The 25,644-nt window shown below is 36.9% G+C and overlaps 2 protein-coding genes across 3 annotated transcripts in view; both read right to left on the bottom strand.

The window, feature by feature from the left end:
• The window catches only part of myh9b (myosin, heavy chain 9b, non-muscle), a 54,946-nt gene extending 47,913 nt beyond the window's left edge, over positions 1 to 7,033 (bottom strand). Inside the window, 1 exon segment of the mRNA XM_048194114.1 lies at positions 6,804 to 7,033. The gene's annotated coding sequence lies outside the window, so the exon portion shown is untranslated.
• A 12,798-nt stretch (positions 7,034 to 19,831) lies between these two features.
• Positions 19,832 to 25,380, bottom strand: txn2 (thioredoxin 2). 2 transcript variants are annotated; one of them, XM_048194305.1, is made up of 4 exons: positions 25,243 to 25,380; positions 24,324 to 24,586; positions 22,012 to 22,135; positions 19,832 to 20,462 (listed from the first exon to the last, which is right to left on the bottom strand). In XM_048194305.1, exons 2-4 carry the CDS (start codon positions 24,584 to 24,586, stop codon positions 20,346 to 20,348), a joined length of 504 nt encoding a protein of 167 aa, XP_048050262.1. In that variant the 5' UTR covers positions 25,243 to 25,380; the 3' UTR covers positions 19,832 to 20,345. The 2 variants fall into 2 exon arrangements, with proteins under 2 accessions (XP_048050262.1, XP_048050273.1); XM_048194316.1 differs by lacking the exon at positions 25,243 to 25,380 and adding an exon at positions 24,691 to 25,175.
• Between the last annotated feature and the right edge of the window lie 264 nt (positions 25,381 to 25,644).

Raw genomic sequence — 25,644 nt, 5'->3', positions numbered from 1 at the left:
ACATGAATTCATTTTATTTTATTAAGAATTTAGTTTATAATACTTTAATAATAATAATTATATTTATTTAATAACAACAACAATACATATAAATATATTTCATAATACATATGAATATTATTATTTTAAATATAACAACAACAAAAAAATCAAATCAATATTTTTATTTGCACATTGATTTGTGAATAGTGGCAGGGTTTCTTTAACTCTGGGGTTTATTTTGCAGTGATGACCTGGAATATTTTGGCCACCCAGATCTATATTTATTTGTCATCACTGAGTGTTGAAAAAGCCGTATCAGTAACACTAAACCAGATTTTGATCATATTTCTTTATAACATCAGGAGACGGTTAATCTCTGACTGGAGTAAGTAAATATTTATGAGCGTCTTTATCTGTAAATCCCGTCGCTTTCATTCGGTGGTTTTGCGTCTTATCTCACTCTGCTTATCTGCGTTTGATGACGCCACACCCAATGAAATCAAAGCTCAAAGTCCAGCTCTAAACAGACCCTGACCCGTCCCGCCCGCACCAGGACGGCGATCGGTAGTTACTGATGAACCAGACAACGTGCTTCTGGCTATTAACCCGACTCAATTAGTTCAAGACAAAACCAGCCGAGCTTAATAAAACCTCTGATCCGGCTCCAGGAAATAGCCAGAACGGGTTTTCCCTGCGAAGACAGACACAGTTTATTCTGAGCCACCATCGTTTCTGCAACAGGAAGTGACATCATGAGCCTGGCAATCAGCCAATCAGCAGAAGGAATGAGTCTGCAGTGCATCATAATGCAGTCATGCAGCAAATCATGCGCTAAACGACACGGATGGCGAAACTAGACCTTTATTCATGTTAATGCGGTCAGCAAACAACCAGGACGTGGCTCTTTACTGAGCACTTTGTCTGGATATCAGCTCTCGTTCGCTCATTTCCTGTGATTGTTGCGTTCTCCCACTACACAGGTGCATTATGGGAAGGGCCGTTAGATAGGAAAGAAAAGAAAACCAAAAAAGGAAAAGGAGGATGAGGAGAAATAGTTTGGACACTCCCTGCAGACTCCAAACAGCAGCAGTGTAAAATGTAAAAAACAAGACGGACTTCACTGCGGAAGAATTTACCCATTCAAAAGGGGGGGAAAAATTATTTTAAAAGCAAGACATGGTACAAGAATGTGATATATTTCACCTAAAATGATCACTCTGGCATCGTTTACTCACCCTCATGTCGTTCCAAACCTCTTCTTTAGGACATAAAAGGAGATGTTCTGAAGAACATTGGGGTCGAAACAGATTTGGACCCCATTGACTTTCACTGAACGCACAAAAACAACATTCTTTAAAATCTCTTCTTTTGTGTGCCATTTAGTTATTAATAGCAAATATACATGGTTTATAATTTATTTATTCATTATTATTTAATTTTAAATAATATTTAAACATTTTTAAAAATGTAAAAAGAATATTAGTTTTATTATTTATTAATTTATTAGTATTTATTTATTTATTTAACTAACAATACATATACATATATAATGCATAATGCATTTATATATGCATATAAAGCATAAGTTATACATAATATATAATATAAATACTATATAAAGTTAAACATAATAATAAATTAGTCCAAATCTCTAATGGAAAGAAGAATCTGATAATCAGCTAAGACAGACAAGACAGAAACAGATATGATCTCTGCTATTTCTGAAAAATAATCATAACTAACCATAAATAATACACATAATTAACATTGAGACATTCTTTGAAATGTTCCACTGAAGTCATTTGATTATTAATAATAAATGTGCATTAATTTATTATTTAAAAATATATTTAAATTACATTTAATTAACTTAATTTATTAATTTCTAATAAAGTATTTAATAATATTAACATTGGGGTCGAAACAGCTTTGGACCCCATTGACTTTCATTGTAAGGACATTCTTCAAAACATCTCCTTTTGTGCTCCATATAGTAAAAAGTACATTATTTATTATTCATTATTATTATTATTTAATTTTAAATACATTTAAACTAGCATTTTGTTAATTAAATAAAATATGTATCATTTATCTATTTTTTATTTTTTTTATTAAAAGTATTTATTTAATAATAAAATATATTACATATACATTAATAATAATAAATATAAAGAAAAAAAAACAAGTCTATTTCTGAAAAATAATCATAACCATAAATAATAAATATAATAAACACTGAGTCATTCTTTGAAATGTTCCACTGAAGTAATGATTATTAATAATAAATGTGCATTAATTTATTATTTAATTATTTATTATTTAAAGAAAGAGATTAGAGATACATTTTATTAATTTAATTTAATATATTTATAAGTTAAGCTACTAATATGTATTGTTTAATAATTTAATTAGAAAATAAAATCATGTTTTACTAATATTTATTTAATAATAGTGAAATATAAGATACATATAAATTTATAGTAATAAATATAAATATATGCATTATTTATTTGATAATACAACATGACTCCGACACCGAATTCCTGCACGTCTAAATCGGAAGAGTCAAATGATCAAAGAAGACCACACTGAAACTCACATAATCTCTGATATTTCTAAAAAAATATATTATAATAACCATAAATAATAAACATTTAACATTCTTCTAAATATCTTCCTATAAGTTCTTCTGAGCAAGAAAGCAAGTGACATGAGGGTCAGTAAATGAGGACAGAATGATCATTTTAAGGTGAACTATCCCTTTAATGAGCCATGCATCCCATGAAGCACTGCAAATGATGTAATCGCATAAAACAACAACGCTCTATGGAGAGAAACAAAGGGATTTTTACGTCCAGAACTGGACTGCAGAAAACACAGAGAAATCACAGGGTAAGATCAGAGGAAATAACATTAATCACCACGGAGATCAGAGGCCAGGTGGATGACATCATACTGGCGAGACACGATCGCTCATCATCACTAACCTCGCACCTGAACGTGACCTCATTCAGACACGCCAGCTGCATCCATCAAACCCTGCAGCCATTCGCGCGCTCTACCCACAATGCCACGGGCTCTGAATGCAGGATAAACAACGCCTGAAGCTCAATAAAGTCCTGCAAGTCCACACCTGTTCATCACACCAGTATTCCTGCGGATTAACATCAATCGGCCCGCGGCCATTTTCCCTCCACTGATCCCAGCAAAGCTAACAAAAATATGGAACGCTCCCATTAAGTTATGAAAAAGTTGACTGATCTCTAAACACTCAAAAATATTTAAAAAATGCTTTTTTCTTGGTTATTCGAATGTTAAGCAAAAGTTCCATTTTGAAAACATTATTGGAATGTTACTTTAGAATGTTCTCTGAGAATTATGAAACAAGATGTAACATTTAAAAAAAAAAACATTAGACGAACATTCCATGAGTGATGTATAGATCAAGGCTGTAACCATTAAATTTAATTATATGTAGAGGATTTTAACTGTGACAAGATGATTGACAGGGTAGTTTAAATAGTTACAGGTTGCGTAACTAAGCGACAAAACGTACATTAAAGACGCAGTTATGACGAGGTAGTATGTCCCAAAGCTTGTATACTCTTCTGCTACACACTCAAAAGTATGTACTTTTTCTTTACAAAAACAGTACATATTTTTAGGACGTAGTATAAGTAGGCGAATTGGGATCCAGCACATGTCTTGAACATTGGGGGGGGACCAATTTTTTATAAAGCTAAAAAAAAAAAATAGAACCGTGAAAGAAATTCGAGGTCTAATTCTAGTTGAGAAATAATCATTTTGTAAATAACATTTGCATTCAATGCATTTGTATTTGTAGTTTGCATCACTAGATGTCGGTCATAAAACATTCGACGTATTATATGTTTCGCTATTTACCTCACTCTTTCAACGTTAAACTGACGCTTCGTGCTGGAATTCACACTCTGCTTCCGTAAACAGTAAACCCCGCCTACTTTGATTTGATTGGCCATCTCAATCATTTTGACATTGACGAGCGCTGTTAAACCACTGAGGCAGAACAGACTAAAAATTTTAACTTTAAAACCTTTTTATTATCCTAATTTCGTTCAATAATTTCAAATATTGTGTGTGGGGGATTATTGGGGTACTTGTCTCCCTCAATGTCTATGGTGGTTACGGCACTGGTATAGATAATGTTTTTGTGCTAACGCTTTGAGAACATTATTAAAACCAGATAACTGAACAAATGTTAAGAACGTTAAGAACGTTTGTTCGTAACTTTGAGAGAATGTATTGAGAACTTATTTTTTTACCCTATTCAAGCTATTCTCACCTTAATATTTCTATCGTAAAACATTTGACGTATTATATGTTTCGCTATTTACCTCACTCTTTCAACGTTAAACTGACGCTTAGCGCTGGAATTCACGCTCTGCTTCCGTAAACAGTAAACCCCGCCTACTTTGATTTGATTGGCCATCTCAATCATTTCAGACCAGACTAAAAATGTAACTTTTTTGTCTTCCTAACATCATACAGAGCACTGCGTAATGGATAGAGCAGTGCAGTGCGAGAATTTCAAATATGGGGATGGGGGCAGTTTGGCCATTTGTAATTATTGGGAGGACTTGTAGTGGCAATAGTGGTTACGGCCCTGGTATAGATGATGTTTTTGTGCCAATGCTTTGAGAACGTTATTAAAGACCAGATAACTTTGAACAAACGTTCTGTTAACGTTACTGGAAGGCTGATTGTTCGTAACTTTGCCAGAAAGTTCTGAGAACATTCCCTGTTAGCCGGGACAGTCGCTCAAACACTCACTCTCAGGAAACGGAGTGGTTTAACTCGCGAGTCTCCTGAGGAAAAGTGCATGCGGAAAGATGGCGGTGAATGATAATGCAAAACTCTTTATGAGATCCACAGCAGCCTACAGAAGTAAATGTTTATTGATCATGGCTGTTTATTTATCATATTGATGTTGTCACTGTTTTATAAAAGCAACATGTAACTCAAGAAACTGATTTTACCATGCTTTACATTGGGACTAAGAGCCTCTGAACATGGTAAAAATCACTGCAATACATGTCTTCCCATTACATATTGCTTTACTCTACACTGAAAACGCACAATTATGCTGAAAATGCTTTAGTTTGTCACATTACAATGCATCCAGCGCATAATATGTTACTTAAATATGGTTATTTTGCATTTTTAAGCCAATTTGCATTTCAAAATGTCCTAATCTTTGACTTTGAGAGATAAAATGGTGGTTGTCATCGCTTCTGGCTGTATATTGTACATTTTGGCAAATAGGTCCAGGTATTTCATGCATTTAGATCCTCCTGGGATGATTGAATAGTAGCTATTTATGAGTTGGGAAGATGTAATTACGACATCAGGTGTGGTCAAATCACTTTGTGCATTCAAGAAAGGGCATTCCAACAAATTTACTGTCAACTACAGACGTGGCATCCATTGTGCCCGTCATGTTTTCTCACTGGCACACCCTCAAGAAAATTGTCTCCCACTTGTAATTACAACGTTCAACTAATAAATATGATCTTTTGATGTGGCTTGCACCAGTATTGTGCAGTAGTAGTATTCCCAAACATAACATGTGAGGGTTAACAAATGAGAACAACTAAAACAAAATGCAGAATAAGACCAGCATGTGCTTTAATGGGTCACAGCGTCCTAGACACACTCCCTCGCAGAAAACCAGGTCACACACACACACAGTCTTCTAAGAAAGTGAAACTGGTTAGACTATGTCAATAATACCTGCAATATTTGCAGATTATGTGTGATTTAAACTACACCACAACGAAATCACATCAGTACATGAACGTTGAGCTGACGTCATCGCGTGAACGAGCTGTCAATCCCTAAATGAGTAACTTCAGTTCTTCATGAACATCCTGTTCGTTTTCTTGTCATTGTGAAGGCCAAACAATAGGTGTGGTGAAAACAATCAGGTTATAATAAATAAAGTTGAATATTTATGAAAGCTATTTTACAGACCATCTTCCTTTAAGTACAACAGAGTTGACAATGTACTGCAAAGTCGGCACGAGCTCGCGCAGCGCGCTCCCAGGAAGACAGTGTGCGCGCTTTGCAAATATTAACTGTCTAATGTATGTTTCTTGCAGCCTCTGCTGAATTTTATACAGTTTTAGTAAGCGAGCGCGGGCGCACTGCGCGAGGCCGCGCTCATCGAACTTTGAGAGCGCGCTCGCGCTCCGCGTAACCCATTTGTAACCGTCGCCAACTTGCCAGAACTCCCTGAAAGTGTCAGAAACCTTTCCGGACCTCCCATGCGCGTTCATATTTGTCTACTCAGGTAAGTACCCGCTAATTCAGCTTTGTCCTGAAGCTCGGGCGGAACGGAAAACGCGCCGCTCGGCCCAGTTTAACGCGAGCAATGACGTAATGAGCGCCCGTGAAACGTCACTCGCCACTATAACATCATGCTCACTTCTCACTTTACTCGACTCCGTGCAAATAACGTCTTCTGTCGCGTTTTAATGCGCCGGAGACCACGTTAAGGCCCACGCGAGCCGGTGCTCCTGAGCTCGAGCACTTCCTGAAACTCACCTCGCGTCTATTGTAGCCGATCTGACGCGTCACCGCAGGTTATCAGTTCCCGTTCGCACGAAATAAAGATGAAGCGTGAAGATTTCAAGCTCGGAAGTTTGAATGTGCTGCAAAATCAGGTCGCGTCAGTGAGGTCCCACCCAGCGGCGCGCTGCGCGCTTCCTGCTTCACTTCGCGGCGTCTGAATGGTGCTGCGGAATGAACGTAACGATCAACCCGGTACCGTGCGGCTGGTTTACCTGCTAATCAGATGCAGACGCTCGGAGTTCAGGGGGGATGGTGTCAAAAACTCCAGGGACTCAGTGTGGATCCGTGTCGCTGCGCTCCAAACTTCAATTTTCAATCCGCAGCAACTGCGCACAAGTTCGCTCCGTTCTCTCTTTTCTCTTTTTTTTCTCCTTTCTTTCTCTTCCCTCCCTCTTCCACTCGGTTAGTTGAACTCCGTCCTGCTGTAATGGTTCGGGGTGCGGTCCCGATAGGGGCGGGGCCTGTGCTGCGCGTCACCGCCCCAAGCCCCGCCTCTCCTCCAATAACAGCCCGCTCGCTCTGCATTCCCAAGGGCTTCGGCCAATCACAAGTGGCGCGTGGGCGTGTCGGAGCGGTAAAGTTCGCGTCAGAGGGTGAACTTGAAATAGTTGGGCCGCAGGGGCCCGTATGTGTGTTTAATGTCTGAGGTATGTGAGCGACTTTTGGGCTTTTGTGACCATATAAGTCGCCGGACCGTGTTTACACACATACACACACAAACATAAAGGAATGTCTGGAATCAGGAAATTTCCTCACAAATACTTACTTTTAATAAATAATGAGTGGCAGTGTTGACATGCATTCCACAATATGAAGCGTTTATTTTACTATTTCCAATCAAATATTTTTGTTTATATGGTTTATTTTACTATTTTAAAAGTTTGTTTTTTATCTTATCACAGATCTCTCTCTCTCTCTCTCACTATAAAAATGTTGGGTTGAAAATGGACTACCCTGCGGTTGAGTTAAATGTTTGCCCAATGTGCTGGGTAGTTTTATTTAACCCAACTATTTAAAAAAAAAAAAAAATACTATATGGCTGTCTTAAAATTAACCTAAAATAGGTTGGAAATTAAAAATCAGACAAACAATTACTAGAGGCAACAATAATAATCAAAAGGTGAACTTTTATTAATAAGCAATTTAATAAATGCTTATTGTTTTATTATTATTTATTAAACTTATTAATAAATATTAAAGTACAAAGGTACTTTGCTGCCGTACCATGGGTGCAGCAGGCGAAATGATATTACGCAGCGCCTGTGACCCCCTGCTTGCACAGGGAGCATACCTTGCAACCATGAAGACATTTGTGAGAGATGCTGCGTAATATCATTGCGCCTGCTGCACCCATGGTACGGCAGCAAAGTTCCTTGATTATTACGCCGGAATGAGAGTATAGTTCCTAGCCATATCGGCCTAGAAAATCCTAACCCTAACTACAGAAGAGTCAAGTTTTAAATAAAAAATATCGAAACTCTTTGGTCATTTTTTTGAGCGAGATGCTAACGGTCTAATCAGATTCAATGAACTATGCTAAGCTATGCAAAAAGTGGTAACGCCAGACCCCGAGATCAGCTGAATGGATTCAAAAACGGTAAAACTCAACTCTTTAACTCTAGGGGAGTTGGAAAATTTGCCTATTTTCAAAAAAAGTGGAGCGTTCCTTTAATTTCCAACATACTTTGGGTTCATTTCAAGCAAGCAATACAGTAATTTTGTAACAATAGTTAAGTTAAATAAAACTACTCAGCAGGTTGGGCAAACATTTAACCCAACCGCTGGGTTCATTTTCAACCCAGCTTGGGTTGTTTTTAACCCAGGATTTTTTAGAGTGCTGTCTGTATATCTATATATCTTATGGTTTTGTATGAATTGTTTTATTATTGAAATACAATTAAATATTTTTTTAGCATTTTATTAATTTTATTGTCATATTAAATTCTTAATATTTAATCAGGATTAACAAACTGACACTCACCAAAACATCCCAAACAAGAAAAATAGTAAAGATAAAATCTCGCAAACATGCAAAACCTGAATGATATCTGCACATCTCGGTGTACATACAAAAATAAATATATGTGAAAGCTGCTTGTCTGCTTTATTATATATTTTGTGTAGTGCGTTTTACTGTCACTTATTTATGTATACAATCCAAATGTATATGACATATTGGAATATTTCACATATAAGTTGCTTTGAATACAAATTGAACACACATAAATGCAAATGTGTGCTTACAGGAAAGACTGTCACAGATTGTCTCTCATGCAAAACCCAAAGACGCGTAAACACGCGCATGCATGAATGATCCCATGCGGGAGGCTGGAGAGTCTCCCGGCTGCATGCTTCACTGAAGTATCTGAGGAATGCGGAATGATGTCCAGGGAAAGGGACGTAAAAATCCTGCCGGGAGACTTTTATCAGCACGTAAGGAATGTTTGTGGAAGCCTCCAGTTCGCCCTGAATCATCACTAATAACTCTCCACTCGGGAACGGAGCGATGTGTAGGAAAAATCAATGCGTCGCTGCAGCGTCTCTCTCTCTCTGCTGATTGGGCAACTAGAGGAATTTCGAACGCAAAGTCAAAGGTCTCTAGCTGAGCGATACCAGATGCAGAGAGACAGACAGAGGGAGAGAGAGACAGATTACCAAATAAGGTCACTTCTGACCTCTCTCTCTCCTCCTCCTCCCGTAGTTTGACCCGCTCGGCTCCTGATGTGTGCCGCCCGGTCTGGGTGTGTCCCTGCCGCTGGGTGTGTTCACACAAACTCACTGTGAATGCATTCATGCAACGTCTGCAGTGTGTGTGCAACATTTGTGCTTGCTGTATTTGTGAGAAAACTACCATAGATGAGTTTTTTTTTAATGTCTGTTGTAACGCAAGCTAAAATTGTTTAGGCGACCCAACGCGGCGTTCCCATGATCCTTTCTCATGACTGATGTTCTAGGCGCTTGTGTTTGTGTGTTTGTCCTTAAATGGCTCCAAACAAAACCTCAGAATAATTAAAAACAGCAGCATCAACAAAAGAGCAAGAGCAGGCCGGCGTGAAGGCGATGCATCCTGTCCTCCCGCCTGCTTTCCTCCAATCAGAGCGCAGGAACCATCAATCGATAAGGCGTTTGTTGACTCACTCGCTTCGGGAATGTTCTCGAGAAGTTCCTTTTATTGTGAAATTTTGCTCCTTTGTCAGCCTCCCTCACACTAGAAATAACACATTGCTCACAGCTAAGAATGAGAAGTGAGAAGTTGAGAGTGTATCAGACTCAAACAGTGTTTAAATGACAAATAATGCATATTCAAACAACATATTTACTGTAAACACTGACTGGATTAGAGGTATTTAGTGTTTCTCACACACACACACACACATACTTCGCTTAGCTAACTTAGCTATTAGCTTTTACTTTATAGATAATTTCTATAGCCTATATGTTTTGTCATCGAACAATATGGAGGAAGAGCTTATGACATTTTTTTCACTGGTTTGCACTGAAAGGGAATAAGAATGAATGTGAAATTGTAAAAAATAATGCTTTTATATTAAAGGCACACTATGTATTTTTTTCTCCACTAGAGGTCGCTTATTCAAAACAAAGGCGTAGCTTGATGACACCGAGATTGAGTGTGGAATCATTGGAGGTGTTGTCTTCACGTCTACAGCCGGTGGAAAAGAATCCCACGGGACTCGGACAGAAATCATGTTCATGGATGAGATAATTAACATCCCTATAGACCCCTTAAAAGTTTGTAAACATTGCAACGTTTCCTGGTGGGCGGGGCTTAGCTGGAGGCAAAAAGAGACGCTGGACTCAATGTTGACAAGCGTAAGCTAGCATGTTTTAGGAGGGATTTATTAAACATAGATGCAGAAGAAGGTTCAGAACTGTTCGAATATGTACTGTCACTGACTCTGCGGGACCGTGACAGCTATTTTTGTAAATTAACTTAAGTTTTGGATATTTCCTAGACAACATATGAATTACTTTCGGGTGGTTCGGGGAATTTTGTCAAGGCTTATTGTCTAATGTAACCTAACGCTGGGCTAACTATGATTATGGCTAGCAATGTGGATTATTTTAAGAGACCATTCAAAGGATGGCACGCACATCTATCGCTGTATGTTTGTTTAACATTTAAGCTAGCTAGTGCGCTGAAAGTTGATGACTTTTCACCTATAAAACAGAAACTTGCTGATTTGTACTAGATAAAACCAACACACCATTACATATGCATCGATTATTTTACCTGATATAAAGTGTGCACTGCAAACACGAGTATTATTTATGATCGTTTCCGTCCAGTCTGTGCGCCGTATTGCATTCAACCACAATTATCTTTTTGATTTCTTTGAAGGAATGTTTGCCGGGATCTGGTAAAACTTTAGTTTTGAACCAAAAGTCCTGTTCCTTCTATTCTGGCAGCCAAAAACACAACAAGACGACATTTTAAAGTCAAAACCTCAAACTTTTAGCGCGCCCGCTATTAGTTCTTATGTTTTGCCTACAGCTAGAGCGGTGACGCCACAGTGACGTAGGCGATTAAGGGGTCTATACTGTAGTATAGGGATGTGACGGTGAGAAAATTTTCCCACCCGTTAATCAACATGTGACAACACTGGTAATAGCGGTGTCAAACCGCTTATGGGGCTGTTCACATTTCGCATCCAAAAACACGTGGAGAGCATCGCCAAACGAATGGTGGGTTACTATAACTAAAAAACACTCAACAAAACGGACATTTTGGTATAATTTGTGTGTGTTATGGTTCGTTAAGAGCAGAAGAGAACTCGATACTGGCGTGTGTTGTGTGTGTGTGTCACATAGGCAGGACATTCACAAACAGCACGTTCTCTTTTGCTTTGTCATGCTTGAATGGTTTAAAAGCATTAGCATGAATAAGACCTTGATATAATGCAGAAAATGGATACTACGTTAATTGCATTAAAGGTCCTGTTCTTCATGATCCCATGTTTCAAACTTTAGTTAGTGTGTAATGTTGTTGTTAGATTATAAATAAAATCTGTAAAATTTTAAAGCTCAAAGTTCAATGCCAAGCGAGATATTTTATTTAACAGAAGTCGCCTACATCGAACGGCCAGTTTGGACTACATCCCTCTACTTCCTTCTTTAATGACGTCACTAAAACAGTTTTTTGACTAACCTCCGCCCACAGGAATACACAAAAAAGGGGGCGTGGTCTTGTTGCGCTCCCACGGAGAAGAGCAAGAGTTGCGTTTGTAGAGTGTGTTTGTCGCCATGTCGTCGAAACGCTGTTATTTTCATCCCGCAATCCAATCACCTTTGTTTGGCCTTCCCAGGGACGCTGTACTTAGAGCTCAATGGTTACAATTTATGTTTAACTCTGTTCCCGAAAATTATAATTGTGGTATCCTTACTGCAATAGTTAATGTTGGACTGCAGTGCACATAATGGCCACAAGAGGGGACTATGTTTATGTATATGGCTGTTTTCCGTATGAGGTACTCTTCTGAGTGAGTGCTAATGTTGTACATTTTCTGTCGCTGCTTGTGGAGATTAAAGAGTTCAGTCTCTCGGGAATTATTGTCTTTTGTGTTCATTCGGCACAACACCACAATAATCCACATGTAAAACTATGTGTAGCACACGTTATGGTAAGATGCGTGGCAAGGTGCGCTCAGAGCCATCTCTATGGCTCTGGGTACGCTAAGCTGCTGTCGAATCACAACACAGGAACCGCTGGCACAATCAGAACTCGTTACGTATTTCTGAAGGAGGGACTTCATAGAACAAGGAAGTCATCAGCCCGTTTTTATGACAGTGGAAACAGCGGTATACAGATAAGTAAATTATGTGAAAAATACTGTGTTTTTTTACACGCGAAACATGAACACATGTTATATTGCACACTATAAACACAATCAAAGCTTCCAAAAAAACACGAAAAACGGGACCTTTAAATGCAAATATTTTTAATGTGTTAAAGTAAAAAAAAAAAAACGGTAACTGAACACCGGTAACACCAGTAACACTGACTACCGTAGCAAGCCTACCGTAGTATGAAGCAGAGCAGGGCGAGTGCTGTGTGAGCAAAAACAAGGCCGTTGGAGTGATTGCTAATGAGAGACAAGCGCAACAGAGAGCAGCAAAACTTTTATTATGCTGCAGTCGCCGTTTCCGCTCCTTCCAGTCAAACGTATGTGGGGTAACGCAGCACTGTTAATCATATTAGATATTGTCTGAGTGTTGAAAGTTGATATACTTTGTGCATTTGCTTGGCGGCTGCTATGAGACACTTATCACACTGCAGTAAGATAGATCAATATTAGGCATGCTAAAACATGGTACTCGCGGTAAATCAAGAAAACGAGATTTAAACAATAAGACTTACTGTGTTGAGCTATATAACATGATTCGTTTTCTGTTGATGAATGTATCCAAACAGTTGCTCATCTGTCTAATAAAACATATTATTATTAAAGTGTCTTCAGTGTTTCCATGGTTTCTACAAAATTAAACCAGAAATCAAGGGTAATGCAGGTATGATGTCATTGATAGGCTAGGTTAAAATTGCTTATTTCTCTAGATATAAACATTCTTGGAAACATTCGGGATAATGTAAGTACACAAGTCAACAAAATATGTTCTAAAGGTTTTTGGATATTTTAATCAAACAATCTTACATATTGTGCATTTAAATCAATCAACCAATAAATAAATTTAAGAAATAAAAAAACCCAGAAACGAGAATTTTAGCACTTCCTGTTCCATAGTTCTGAAGTCAATCGCTCCGTATAATAATCTAAAAGCCAATGAAAAAATCCTATTGTTTATGTCACCGCAGCTCTATTTCATTGGCTGTTGTTCACCGTTTCGACCGTTTCCCCCTCACACTTGAAGACTTCATGGTCAGGTTTGAAACAAGTGTATGAGAACTGTCGTAAATTTTGCGACTAGTCCGTGCGCGTGTTGATTTCTACTTGTCACACAATGCGACGAGCTTGAGTGTTGTAATGACTGTTGTTTTCAGGTAAATATATACACACTTTATCATCACTATAGCATCTGAGGTATGCAGCATAGCAAGAACAACACGAATAAGCACACTTTTACTTTTCAAGAGCCTGACATAAAAAAAAAAAATCATTAAACGTGAGTAAGGGAAAAGTGACGGAGTGTGAAAATAACGAGAGTGCAGAGGAATTCTGCAGCGGCGTTTGTTCGGCGTGTCTCACTGGCGCTGTCTTTTTGCCTTATATGGTCACAGTGAGAGAGAGCTCTGGAGAGAGGGAGAGAGAGGTGGAGGTGTGGTCTATTGTTGTAGAGCGGAAGAGGTGTTGAGTTTCGCTATTCCGTCATTTCTTTCACCTTAGGCCCTGTTGTTTGTCGCTCGCAGACAGCAGGTCTCAGTAACGCAAACAATACGCCTTTCAGCAGCTCATTTACCTCTTCTCAGACTACTGTAGATGGGGAGATATGTGACTTATCCAGCACTTTATACTCTGACAAAAGCGTCAGGTTAATCAGAAAATATATAAAAATAAAAAAAAAATCTAAAAATAAAAACAAGAAATTAAGACTAGTTTTTGATAGATATCTACAACCCATTTTTGTTAAGTGAAATAAAATAAAGGTTAACTGGAAATATATAAATATAATATAAATGTAAACTTTTTTTCATTTCAAGACTAAAACAGAAATAAAATAATAATAAAATAAACGATTAAAACATTTAAATAAAATATTAATTATAGCAACTAATGTAAGTATGAATAAAAAACTTTAACAGTATCTCAATGACAGACTGATAAAATAACACTGTGCTCCGCACAATCTTTTGAGAGGAAGTGCTTGTGGCTGATGTGACATGATGATGTCATGTGCGGTCAGGTAATGGCAGGCTGTCATTGGTGGGCTGGAGTTCTGCTGGATGACATCATGCGGCAAGAACAACCGCAGCGCAGATGTTTGAGGAAGATGGACACTGTGACGTCATGCCTTCTTGGCAGGATATATAAGTCACTTAATATATATATATATATATATATATATATATATATTATATATATATATATATATATATATATAAGATTCTCACAAGAGACACAACTCTATAGAGTTTGTTGCTTTTCAGTTCTTATTGACACCTTATAATTGACATTTCACTGCAGTATGTCACACAAAACACACGGTCTATTTATCTCAAAAGGGCAAGAAAACAGCAGTTGTTGATATAACGGTTGGCAGACCGTTATGAGCTTACGTAAAACACACCTGGAGGATTGCATCACTGCACTGCAATATGAGAAAAATGGTATTTGCGACCGACCGTAACCTGTTTCAGGCACGCAGCTTTCCCATATCTTGATGACAGACAGGTATATGAACTGATCCCACAGTAATTATTTAGGTTAGGAATCCTTCAGTTGAAAAGAGCCTCGGGCTGAACTAAAACAAGACCTGGAGATCTCTCTAGAGATTCACACACACGCTACACAAACAGTGATTATATCAACCATTATCTCATATAGGGTGAAGTCAGCTAAAATGGGCCATGTTTTGGTAAATGACTTATAATACCAAGCTATGCATGAGAACGAATGATATTTTTATAAATTAGCATGGGTCTCTTAAATATATATGTATTTTTTTAAATGTGAAAAAGTATAATTGTTTTAAAATTATGAGAGTTAGAGTATCAGCAGGTCCCTTTTTGAGCCACCGCACAACATTCAGGTAAAATGGGCCCAATATAAAAAGAGGCTGAAATCATTTTATTTTTAACAGTAAATTGACACTATTGTCTTTAGTGTGCCATAGCAACACCATAAATTTATTTTTATTAAATAGAAAGCTGAACAAATATTTCATTAAAAAATGCAATTAAAATAGGTGTATGTTTTTGTGCATTGGTGTCTTTTGTGTGCAGATATCTGTCAAACATTTTGTTAAAGATTAGAACATATTTGACCAAAAAAAAAAAAAAAAATCACATTAACATTTCCTGTATACTGTACTGACATCTTCATTTCTTTCCCTTTCTCTTATCTCTCTCTTTCCTTTCTTTGCTTGTCCTCCTGCCATACTGTCTGCAAGGCCATTTTTAAAAAAAAAAACTGTTAAAGGTCCCGTTTTTCGTGAAGCTTTGATTGTGTTTATAGTGTGCAATATAACATGTGTTCATGTTTCGCGTGTAAAAAAACAGTATTTTTCACATAATTTACTTATCTGTATACCGCTGTTTCCACTGTCATAAAAACCAGTGCCCAAGGAAGTCGACCGGAAGTTGAAGTCGGCCGGGTGCCGCCATCTTGTAGCAGAACTTCACTTGCGTTAGCATCCCCATTGACTCCTATTCATTTTGGCGTCACTTTGACAGTGAATAACTTTACATCTGAGGCGTTTAAAGACTCCATTTGTCCATTATTTATTTCTAAAGATACACGACAATGTATAAAGGGCTCCATTACCTTCTATGTTACATTATGGCCCCGTAGAAACAGTTTTTGTAAAAATAGGCTAACGATTGCGTCATAACCACTCGACTCTCTGTCGCACAGTAGAGAAATTACCGTAGAGACAGGAGGAGATGCTCGCAGGCAATCGGGGTGATTATCTTAATATGGCGTACTGGCGTTACATTTTAAAATATTATACAAAATAATTAATCAGAATACTTACTCCTGCTCACTCACGCCAAAGAACTCCCCGCTCAAGCTCGCCGTCTCTGCAAGATTAACGATGGCAGTTTGGACGCACAGCTACTAGAATATTTACATCTGTCAGACAGGTTGCGGACGTCATCAAGCTTAGTTTGAGTCTGCGCGTCAGAAACGGAAGTGCTAAAAATCGCTAAAAATGGGCTTCACTTCTCTCAATTGAGTTCCTGATGACTTCCTTGTTCTATGAAGTCCCTCCTTCAGAAATACGTAACGAGTTCTGATTGTGCCAGCGGTTCCTGTGTTGTGATCTCGACAGCAGCTTAGCGTACCCAGAGCCATAGAGATGGCTCTGAGCGCACCTTGCCACGCATCTTACCATAACGTGTGCTAAATAGTTTTACATGTGGATTATTGTGGTGTTGGCGAATGAACACAAAAGACAATAATCCCGAGAGACTGAACTCTTTAATCTCCACAAGCAGCGACAGAAAATGTACAACATTAGCACCATAGACTGTAAAAAAAGTGGACGACGCGACGCCGCTTCCTTCCATTGTATTGAACTGAAGCCAAAATGGGCTGATGAATGGGCGCTGACACGTACGCAATACGAAAAAAAAAAGTTTGGAGCCTGGGCATGCGCAGAAGGATCGTCGTGGAGCCGGAGGCGGAGTCGCGATATCAAACTTCCGCCCAGGCGACTGCGTCATCATTCATGTATTTTAAATAGACTATAAAAATTATACACAATTTAAAAGTCTACCTATAAAATAATAGGCTATTCTGTTTTAGAGCAATAATATTTTTGAAACAGCAAATTCAGTAGATAAAACAATATAATAGCCACTAGAAACAACTCTAAATCGCCAGAAACGGTCCTGCCATTTTAAATCAAGTTCAACTAACGTTACAGGAGATCGATTGCTGTAATTAGAGTATCATTAGTTTTGTCCGCTAATTATTATTTTATACCCATAAAAATAATAAGTAACTGCCAGATAACGATCACCTGCTTTTTCCCGACATGGTTAACATTAGGTGTGTTATCTTAACTAATAACATTTATTAATTAGCTTATAACGCCCACATTTAATGTTACAGAAAAAAGTTCAGTGATCCGTCAGATCCTGTAGGTCAGTTATACAGTTACTGCTGAACAACTCATTTTGTTGGTGTTAAATAACAAAGAAATCGAAAATTAACATTGTTAATACATCTTCAATCTCCCCTGAAGTCCGACAGTCCTCAGACAAGTGTCAATCAACTTCGAATCACGACGAACGCCCCGTTTTTATACATCAAATTGCTACTAAAATCTAATCATCCAAAAACGAACAATTGAATATATATCAGCGTGATAACAACTACTTAAATGACCAGACCATCTTTCAGAAAGTTTTATTTGAAGCTTCACTAATCTCATTCACTGCATTGAAGCGGGGTTTATGACCTGTACGCATCCAGCCTCCAGGGGGCGATCAAAAGCCCGCGGCTTCACTTTTCAGGACGTATGAGACACACCCGATTAGCACCAGCACTCACTCAGAAGAGTACCTCATACGGAAAACAGCCATATACATAAACATAGTCCCCTCTTGTGGCCATTATGTGGGCTGCAGTCCAACATTAACTATTGCAGTAAGGATACCACAATTATAATTTTCGGGAACAGAGTTAAACATAAATTGTAACCATTGATCTCTAAGTACAGCGTCCCTGGGAAGGCCAAACAAAGGTGATTGGACTGCGGGATGAAAATAACAGCGTTTCGACGACATGGCGACAAACACACTCTACAAACGCAACTCTTGTGTATTCCTGTGGGCGGAGGTTAGTCAAAAAACTGTTTTAGTGACGTCATTAAAGAAGGAAGTAGAGGGATGTAGTCCAAACTGGCCGTTCGATGTAGGAAAATATCTTGCTTGGCATTGAACTTTGAGCTTTAAAATTTTACAGATTTTATTTATACTCTAACAACAACATTACACACTAACTAAAGTTTGAAACATGGGATCATGAAGAACGGGACCTTTAAGATTTTGTATGGATAGATCTAGGCCTATAAACCTATTTTCACCCTCAATTTCTGTGTAAAACTGTGTGTGTGTATGCAGCCCATTTTAGCTTATCCAGCCATTTCTTAATAAAATTACCTTTTTCATAAAAATTGAAGTTTCTTTTTTAAATTAAACCTTTTTATTTGAAAGAGCATCCCAAAATATTGTTCATAAACCTTTGCTTTGTTGGTAAGTGTACTTATAATTGCTTTAGTACCCTTATTAGTGACAAATGAAATTTACTATGTCAGACTCACTTTCCTTACAATTTCTCTGACAAGCTTCATGTAATACTCTGCCCTGCCCACCTTAAAAAAAAACTCAGACCAGTCACAACTATTGTTACATGTACATGTACACTATTAGTGTTGAAGCAACAATGCAAGATCAGTTATTGTGATTGGCTGTAAAAATTTAAAGAGATATGACGCTACAACCTTATTTAGCTGTATATATAAGCATATATATAGCACAAAATATTAAATATCAAGAGTCATGATATGTCATAATAGATAGCAACACTATGAATGCAAATTTAATGATTTCACTCAACTAACCTATAGGTTTTAGTGAAAAGCAAATATATCTAAAATGTACATCTAATTCATGTAGTTAAAAACAACAAAAGCTGGGTTAAATATGGTCTCAACTATTGTTTAAAAACAACTATATGGCTGGCTTAAAATGAACCCAAAATCAGACACATAATTACTAGAGGCAACAATAATAATCAAAATGTGAACATTTATTAATAAGCAATTTAATAAATGTTTGTTGTTTATTATTATTCATTAAACTTATTAATAAATGTTCATTTATTAAAGATATTAATAAATGTTCATTTCCAACATACTTTGGGTTCATTTTAAGCAAACAATACAGTCATTTTTAAACAATAGTTAAGTTAAATAAAACTTCCCAAGAGGTTGGGTCAAACATTTAACTCAACTGCTGGGTTTGTCCATATTTAAACCAATTTGGGTTATTTTTAAGCCAGCGTGTGGAAATAATAACCCCATTAACTGCATTAAGTATTACATTTAAAAATAATAAGTAACAACATGCCACTTGGGGCCTTCTGTGGCAATTCTGGGTGGCTCATCTTACCCCAAGGGTCTAATTGTATATTTTTAACTATAAAATTAAAACTTTAGCTTTTACTCCACAAATCTAAAAACATTATTGTGTCCACAAAGCCCTCATAAACAAATAGAAACAAAAAAAAGCTTTGATATTCAACATAGTTTGATATTCATCATTATTTTCCAAAGACACAAAATTAGATCAATTAACCTCAAAACTGTTTTGGCTGACTAAATCTCACAAATGTTGATATTCAGATGAAATGACAAAATTTAAACCATTCATCAAAAGTGCTGAGATGAGATTTTGTCATCAATGGTCAAGAGAAAAAATAAAGTAGGGGGACATCTTACCCCATGTTACCATATTTTATATATATATATATATATATATATATATATATATTATATATATACACACACACACACACACAACACCAGCCAACAGTCTGAGTTAAATATTGTACAGTTGCTTTATTCATAATTTCACTTGACTAGTGGGTTATATTACAGTTTATATGAGTTAAAGTCTAAACATCATCAATCCCATGCATCCTGCACGAAATTCACAGTCATAACCAAAAAAGAAAGAAAACCAAACGGAGACAAACACACGTCTGTAATCATCACACACTTTCACATTAGTAGGCATTCAGGTGTAAAAGGAAGGAGAGCGAGAGGAAGGTCGCCCTCGTGTGGACCGGATGAGTCGTACGGCCGATCAGTTCTCCTCCAAAGCAAAGTACAGCGGCTGAATGATGTCCAAGAACACTTTACTACATTGTTACCGCAGTAAACATGGTGCACTGCCCCAGACCCTCTAACAAACATGTAACGACACACACACACGCAGTTAATGAAAGCAGGACAGATGGTGAAGCAGGTTGCAGTTGTCTGTGTATGTAATTAGATGTAATGGAGTTTCCAGCAGGAGGTGGGCGGGACTAGAGGGGCGGTGACTGACAGCTTCACTGTCCAATCAGCTTCTGCACAAAAGAATCTAGCTGGTCTTCATCTTTGATGCCCACAAACTGGTCGATGACATCGCCGCCGCGCATGGCGATCACCGTGGGAACGGCCGACACCTACAGCACATCAGGAACAATCAGCATCCAATAATAATCGGAGGAAAGTTTTTATTTTATATTTTCTTATTTCATTTTTATTTTAGTTCAAGTTTTAGTAATTTTGGCTGTATAATTTTGTGATTTTTATTAACTTTATTTTTTTTAAAATGTCTATAAAATTTTTAGGGTTAGATTTAGTTATTTTAGCAATTCAACTTCAGCTAAAGTTAAACTGCCTTTGCAACTAGCTAAAATAAAATACTTACTTTCATAATTTTGTTTCAAGTGATTAAAGTGTTTTTTCCATTATTTTTTGTTTTGTTTTTTTGAGCTGCCGATCTCGTATCAGTGTTATTTTTAGTAATATTACTATACTATGAGTATAAATATTTTTAAAAATTAAATTTAATTAATTTAACAAATTAAATTTGCTTTTATTTTTCATTTTAGCTTCATTTTTTGTAAAATGTTTTGTGATTTTTTTTTATATTATTAATAAATAAAATAAATAAATAAAACAAGTGTCAAAACAAACAGTGACAAGGCAATATTTCCTAAAAGTTTCCTAACCTATATATATATATATATATATATATATATATATATATATATATATATATATATATATATATACACATATATATATATATATATATATATATATCGTCGCTGCCCGATGAAACTCACGTATGTCCAAAACGGTTACTTTTCAGGAAGTGAAAAAAACACCGTATTTCAAAAGCAGTTGAATGTAGCGTTGTCATACTTGGTACGGCATCTTTACATGTAACCATATTCTTGCCAGTGTAACGATATAATCCACATTTGACCAAAATTGAGTTTAAATGGACATACGTGCATATTTTACAGTAACGGTGGTCGATACGCGTTCTTCCGATCATTAATTAGAATGGCCAAGTCGCGTTTCATATTGACAGATGAATACACTCAGTTTATTAAATAGCCTACGTCTTAGTTTATTAAATACGCTTAGTTTATTTAATATTAATTATAAAGTTATTAAATGTCTCTTGCAAACTATGAAGGGACAATGAATCAATACACTGACATGGTAATGCTAGACAGATACTTTGTTTGCACAGTCCTACCGTAATTTTGTCACTCCTAGACGTACGTCTGGCGTCGGGGGGGAAACGTTTACCTCGATAAAGGAAAGTCATTGTCTCACCAGGCTATGTTTATTTGGCAATGTAACCTCACAGTGTTATTCGGCTATCCAGTGCTGAGCTTCGATGAAACTTCACGAGACCGGCGAGTGCTTCCACAGGGCGGGAGATACGCGGCGTGATTGACAGCTTTGACACCAAATGGATATACGTGAAAATCAGATGACATGATTTCACAACTTTTCATTGGCCATTTAGATATGTGAAGCATACTGTATACGGAAATGAACCTGGATATTCAATCCGTCAAAAAATCTCAAAATCGGCAAAATGGACATACGTGGTTTTCATCGGACAGCGACAATATATATATTTTATATATATCAGCTTCATTTAATTGAACAAATATGTTTTTAATAGTTAATAACCGTGTGTCGTACCCCGTACTCGATGGCGAGGTCTGTGTGTTCGTCGATGTCGACTTTGGCCATGGTGACTCGACCCTTCTGTTTGGCGATAGCCTTTTCCAGCCGAGGGCCGAGGATTTTACAGGGGCCGCACCATCTACAACACAAACACTAACCAATCAGCTGCTTCCTACGACATGCACTTTAAACGTACCTTCATATGGCATCACATATAAATGAACATGACGGACTGAAGAACTATAAATCACTCTGCTGTGAACTCTGAGCCACAACAGTGAGGCTCACAGAAACTGATCTGAGGTCAGCTGACATGATCCTGAATGAACACAAAGCTGTCAGTGAGTCGTCAAACACACATATCTATATATAACACACAACGCCTGTTCACTGATCTGAACGCACACTGTTTCTGAAAACCTTTACACCCTTTTAAAGAAAAGTTTTGGTTTAATGTCATGTGGTGTAAACATAACATATTTTCCGTACACTTTGACGTGACTGTGCGCGTGTTAATCATTAGTTTAAAAAGTTTTTAATTCTTTTAGTATTAAAGTATTCTTTTTTTATCTTAAATATCATGAACTATTAATTTATAAATATTACGTTTTTGATGAGTCACACCACATTTTATAATCGGAACAAACCCAATTGCCCTCTCATAGAAATGTATATTTAATACAGAAATGTAAAAACATGCTCATCATAGTGTCACCGTACGTAAAAAATTATGAATGTATTTTAGAATTAATAATTTGACAAAAATAAAATATAGATCATTACAACTACTGTTTAATAACAATGAATAAGAATAATATTAATTACTGTTTCTTGGCTGAAAATTATGTTTAATATTCATTTTAATTAAGTATAATATTATTTAATATTAATTTTACTTACAAATTACAGTCCAAAACTCTCCTTCAATAATATTAAATGAAATTATTTTTTAAATATTTGACTTAATCACAACTTATGTTTACCAAATGAAACTTCCATTTAATAATCATCATTTTAATTAAGTAACATTAAAAATATTAATGTAATGATGTTAATATTAATTACTGTTTACCTAATGAAACTAGTTAAATGTTATCAATTTTAATAAAGTAATATTAATAATATTAATATTAGCTGTGGTTTACCGACTGATGCTTGTTTAATAATATTAATTTTATCTAATATTAATAACTTTAATTTACTAATATTAATATCAATTACCATGTGCAGACTGAAATGAACAATCAATAATATTACTTCAATCGTAATAACATTAATATTACACGACTGGAACCACCGTATAATAATATTAATTCAACAGACTGACTATATTTAGCAGACACACAGTTTAGTATCTAAAGTAGATCTTTTGATTCCAGTGGCAGCATTAAGATCAATCCCAATACTTCTCTTAAATGGTTAGTTCACCAAAAATGAAATTTCTGTCATTAATTTCTCACCCTCATGTCGTTCCACACCCGTAAGACCTTCGTTCATCTTCAGAACACAAATTAAGATATTTTTGATGAAATCTGTGAGGCCTCCATTGCCAGCAAGATAATGAACAGATGCCCAGAAAGCTACTAAAGGCATATTTAAAACAGTTCAATGTGACTACAGTGGTTCAATCCTAATGTTATAAAGCGACGAGAATACTTTTTGTGCGCCATAAAAACAAAATAACGACTTTATTCAACAATATCCAGTGATGGGCGATTTCAAAACACTGCTTCATGAAGCTTCGAATCTTTTGTTTCGAATCAGTGGTTCAGAGCGCATATCAAACTGCCAAAGTCACGTGAACCATTGAAATTTCGAAACACTTATGACGTAACGAAGCCTCGTTAACTGAAATCACGTGACTTTGGCAGTTTGATACATGCTCCGAACCACTGATTCGAAACAAAAGATTCGAAGCTTCATGAAGCAGTGTTTTGAAATCGGCCATCACTAGATATTGTTGAATAAAGTCGTTATTTTGTTATTTTTGGCACACAAAAAATATTCTCGTCGCTTTATAACATTAGGGTTGAACCACTGTAGTCACATGAACTGATTTAAATATGTCTTTATTAACTTTCTGGGCATCTGAAAATGTTAATTATCTTGCTGTCAATGGAGGCCTCACAGATTTCATCAAAATTATCTTAATGTGTGTTCTGAAGATGAACGAAGGTCTTACAGGTGTGGAACTACATGAGGGTGAGTAATTAATGACCAGAATTTTCATAACCCTTTAATAACTCGACCTCTTTAGGTCAGTTGGCTGCAGTTCTCCTGTCCGTCCATGAATCAGATGTCCAAAAGCTAGTGAGGGATGTACGTACTGTGCGTGGAAGTCTATGAGGACGGGCAGCTGGCTGTTGATGACCCTCTCGGTGAAGTCGTCGTGGTCCTGCACGTTAAACGACACGCTCCTGCTGGAGGCGAGCGGGAGCCGCGGGAGCGAGCGCGAGAGGAGCGGCTGTGTGGCGCGAGACGCGCTCAGACAGGATGAGAATGACGAGGAGCGCGAGACTGTGACGGAAAGACTGCTGAAATCTCTCACAGACACTCGACAAACTCTCCGCACGACAAGCCTGAAAGCCATCTGAAACCAAACAGAGAGAGGAATTAGCTTTAAAATATGACAAGCTTCATAATCATAAGTGATCAGTCTGTTAAAGTTCAAAACTCATTTTAATGAGTTTTTACCTTCTTGATGTGTAACTTTAACCACTAATCAGGCTTTCCACAGATGCAGTTCTTCATATTCTCATTCTTTGTCTCAGTAATAAAGTATCAGGCACTAAACACTGTTCTTGTACACTGTACATTTAAAACGGGACATTGCTCTATGCATAGTAATTCAGCAGTTTTGCTCGAAAATAATAATAATGTAAAATAAGAAAACAAATATATATAATTCAATGTGAAATCGTATGAGTGTTGTTATGAAACAGTGTTTCCTGTGTTAGACACACTGTTGACAATCTGACAGACACGGAGCCTCTATAAAGTCATCGCTCATAATGGGCGTATATATTTCTGTCTGTCGTTTTTTCATGTTTTATCTGCGGTTGTGTGTAAATCTGTGTGGTTTTTAACCTCCATGTGACTTTGAGCTTCTGATGTGTTATGTGTGTGTGTTTATAATAAATCTAGTGAGTTTGTGAACGCATATGTAACGCGTCAAATCGGATTATTTCAGCTTCGATGTTGTTTTTTATGTTTATTATAGTTATGATGCATAAAATAAACTCTTACCGTGAGCTCTAGAGTCCTCTGGTCACAGGGACCACTGACGTACTTCCTCTCACGCGGAGGAGTTGATGCGGCACAGCGACACGCCGCGGCGCGGAGAGGAACTGCAACCACGACTATGACGCATGCAGTATGCGATGCACATAAACAGTAAAAAATCTAATGAGTGTAGTGTAGGAAATAGAATGCAGAATAGAATCTAGAGCATTTAGTGTTGGAAATCAAATAAAATTTAAAATAAAACAGTAAACAAACTTAGAATAGAATGAATAGAATAGAATAGAATAGAATAGAATAGTGTTGGAATAAAACAGTAAAAAATAGAGTGTATAGGAAACAGAATAGAATAGAATAGAGCTAGTGTTGGAGTAAACAAATCATTTAGTGTTGGAAATAAAATAAAAT

Source organism: Megalobrama amblycephala, linkage group LG1 (genome assembly GCF_018812025.1).
Source record: "Megalobrama amblycephala isolate DHTTF-2021 linkage group LG1, ASM1881202v1, whole genome shotgun sequence".
Lineage (NCBI taxonomy): Eukaryota > Metazoa > Chordata > Actinopteri > Cypriniformes > Xenocyprididae > Megalobrama > Megalobrama amblycephala.
The sequence above is the reverse complement of the archived record's forward strand: the minus strand, read 5'-3'. Positions and strand labels throughout refer to the sequence as shown.

Coding starts and splice junctions, on each gene's coding strand:
- txn2 (XM_048194305.1), bottom strand. CDS start 24,586: ATGGCTTTCAGGCTTGTCGTGCGGAGAGTTTGTCGAGTGTCTGTGAGA. Junction 22,136..24,323: donor CTCATAGACTTCCACGCACA/GTACGTACATCC, acceptor TTTGTGTTGTAG/ATGGTGCGGCCCCTGTAAAA. Junction 20,463..22,011: donor ACCTCGCCATCGAGTACGGG/GTACGACACACG, acceptor GATGTGCTGTAG/GTGTCGGCCGTTCCCACGGT.